Here is a 2,952-nt window from a genome sequence, read left to right as displayed (position 1 = left end):
TTACAGCTTCATTCGGATCAAACTTTCTGCCTTCAAACAGTATGAACATGTATCAGCTATCAGAAGGAAGTAGACCAGGATGGCTTACTGTATATGGTTTTCACCAGCCAATCGGATTTAGTAGCATCACGTGAGCATAAACATCTACGCATTTGTTAGCAGTGAAAATTTTTGGAATGGAATTTTTTTCACTTCATTTTGTTTTGATACTCAGCAAAAGTTAATACTGTAACTGCAACGCAAAACATAGTTCTGTGCAAAAAATATTTAATAGAAATGTTATTTCTATACGAAAATATATGTTACTTTTTAAAGTATACGAAATTTGGTTGTTTTGACTTCCTTACCATTGTGATGGTACTGTTTGTGTTAATTGATGAATTAAAGAATCACTGTATGAAGTTATTCCTTTTCCTTTCCTATAATATGTTCTGAATAATAAAAAGAAGACTTTTATTTTCTTGCACGAATTGTTATTAGATGTTGGGATTTTTTGAAAGCAATCATTAAATGCTAGCATAGAAAAATTTCCAGTTTAGATCTTTAAGATACAATGCTTCAAGTATCATTGAAGTTGGCAGTAATCATTATCATGATAGTAAATTTGAATGGTATATGAATTATAGGTTGTTTGCAATATTTCTCATTTTTACAACTCCTGAAATTTTCGAATGGTTCCTCTGAAAATAGTATTGTGAATAAGATAGAAGGAAAATGAAATGAATGGAATAACGCGAGTGGAGGAGAGATGGGCAAAAAGTGAGCGGAAGTTTTTAAGCAATAGATCGGATAGCTCTATAGCTTAGGAATTGGTAGAAGACGAGAGTAGAACGGTGAAATTTTTTCGATTCGTTTATTTATTTGTTGCTTCCGTATCCGGTTCAATGTTTCTTGACATCATTATATCAGTTGTTGAACCTCAAGAAAATAGGATATACATTATTGAAGCACACTGTAAAGAACATTTGGGTCAATCTTTCACACTTTCGGAAGATGCATTCAGTCTGCTCATCCACATGAAAAAGATAAACATCGACGATATAACATCGAGTTATTTGTTTGGCACATGCTTTTAATAGCAAACAGTAATTTCAAATAACGAAAATGTTTCAAAGTATTGATTTCTGCATTAAATACGTTAAACGAAAACTGCTACATGTACAGTTGTTTTCAACAGTATTATAGAAGTTACATGATGATTTTCCCGGTATTGTATGGAAAAAGTTGTGTATCATTTTATTATCACTGTAATATTTCGAAAGCATTTCAAGTTCACCATACTGTAAAATTTTCTCGCTTTTGATCCAATTCAAAATTAATTAATTTAATGGAAGGAGACAATGTTCGGTTGACAAATCAGACATGATTCAGGTAACGAGGTTACCAAAAAAGCTGGTAACATAGAAAATAGAAAAATGAAGTTGTTAGTGATAGCAATAGCAGTAGTAGTAGTAGAAGTAAAAGTAGTGATGGTAGTAGTAGTGGTAGTGGTAGAGGTGTTTCTGTATCAAGTAATAGTCTAGGGATCTGTAATAGTGGCCACTGATGACCAGTTTTGACATAATATCTAATAGGGTTGGTTTGTGCTTAATTGTCTATTTGATAAAAAAGAGGAATGACGAAAAGAACAACAGTTCAGTCTGTTATAGCTTATCCATCGACATGATCCAAACAAGCGTTCACTTCTTTCCTCCTTCTCTTCCTCCAAAATACGAATTCCAGGGCAAACTTTGTTCAGTTCACTGTTACTACTCGCTTAATTCATCTATTCATTATTATTATTATTCGAAATTGTTGTTGTCAAAATTTTGACCACCTTGATCATCGATCCCTTACTATATTATTCAAAAACAAAAAACAAAAACAAAAAAAAAGAAAAAAAATTTATTACCGGTGAAACTACCAATCATTTCATTGGCATTGCTGGTTAACAGTTAGCATGCTGCTCCGCATATTTCTTACTGTCTTCGCGTTTTACCAATTACCCGATCGTGGCACTGCTCTATCGGTGTTCACGAGGAATTACATTGAAGCTGATGGACAAGAAGTCTCCTTTGATGGTATGAGAATTTATAAATTCAAACTAAAAAAAGAATTAGAATTAAATCAAGTCATGCTACCGTATTAACTGAGAAATGCCGATTTACAAAACAGTCGGTAAGGTAAATTAATAATCGCTGTAAGATTAAGCAGAACCATTGCATTGATGAGAAAATCTAAGAAAAGTTTGAAAATGTTCATATAAATTCTTATGGTAGTGCTCATTTCAATGGATCCTAGTTTGTGCTTGAAATGGAATTTTATTCCATTGAAGATAACAAAACTTCGATTCTACGACAGGAATATCTACAACCAGAAGACTTCATTCTCGCCGAAATAACTCCAGGTGCTTTCTTGTCGAATTCAAAACTTTGACAAAATACTTGCTGAAAGTTGGAAGAAAGATAATTCAGTCACACAATCATATAATTCAGTTACACAATTCCCTTGACAATTCTTCATGCATGACGTGTTTGCAACAACTTTTAGATACATAAGATCTTTTTAATCTACTATTTTAGGAAGTCTTTGTAGTTCTGTCATCTAGTTTGTGTAGCTTTGTCATCTCGTTTCATCTGCTATATACCTAATATGAACTAATTCTATAAATATTAGTGAGACAGCAATATACTCATCTAATAACTGGCTTATTTGTGTGTCTGTAAAAATTTAATCGAATTTCTGGAAAAGAAAAAGGGAATTCCAGTGGAGAATGTCAGCCAGGAACGACTAAGTTCAATTATGAATTCTGAGCTCTTTGAGGGTGACATCTTGGGTATCGATATGGCAACAATAATATCACAATGGATTTTAAAAGACGAACCACTGGATCCATACGATAACGTGTTTAATCTCTCTGTATGTTTCATTCATATCAATGAATGATTGATTATATCTGATAATGAAATTTTG

General features: G+C 32.7%; 1 protein-coding gene across 1 annotated transcript in view; it reads left to right on the top strand.

Annotated features, from left to right (window-relative positions):
• Nucleotides 1-2,292: 2,292 nt before the first annotated feature.
• LOAG_14266 (hypothetical protein) overlaps nucleotides 2,293-2,952 on the top strand; it is a gene marked incomplete at both ends in the record, with an annotated part of 3,323 nt that continues 2,663 nt past the window's right edge. Inside the window, one exon of the mRNA XM_020448785.1 lies at nucleotides 2,293-2,386. Within this exon, the coding sequence (XP_020301096.1) occupies nucleotides 2,293-2,386 (94 nt within the window). The remainder of the gene's footprint in view (nucleotides 2,387-2,952) is intronic.

The sequence above is a fragment of the Loa loa genome, assembly GCF_000183805.2.
Source record: "Loa loa unplaced genomic scaffold supercont3.156, whole genome shotgun sequence".
Lineage (NCBI taxonomy): Eukaryota > Metazoa > Nematoda > Chromadorea > Rhabditida > Onchocercidae > Loa > Loa loa.
This window is presented reverse-complemented; position numbering and strand designations above follow the sequence as displayed.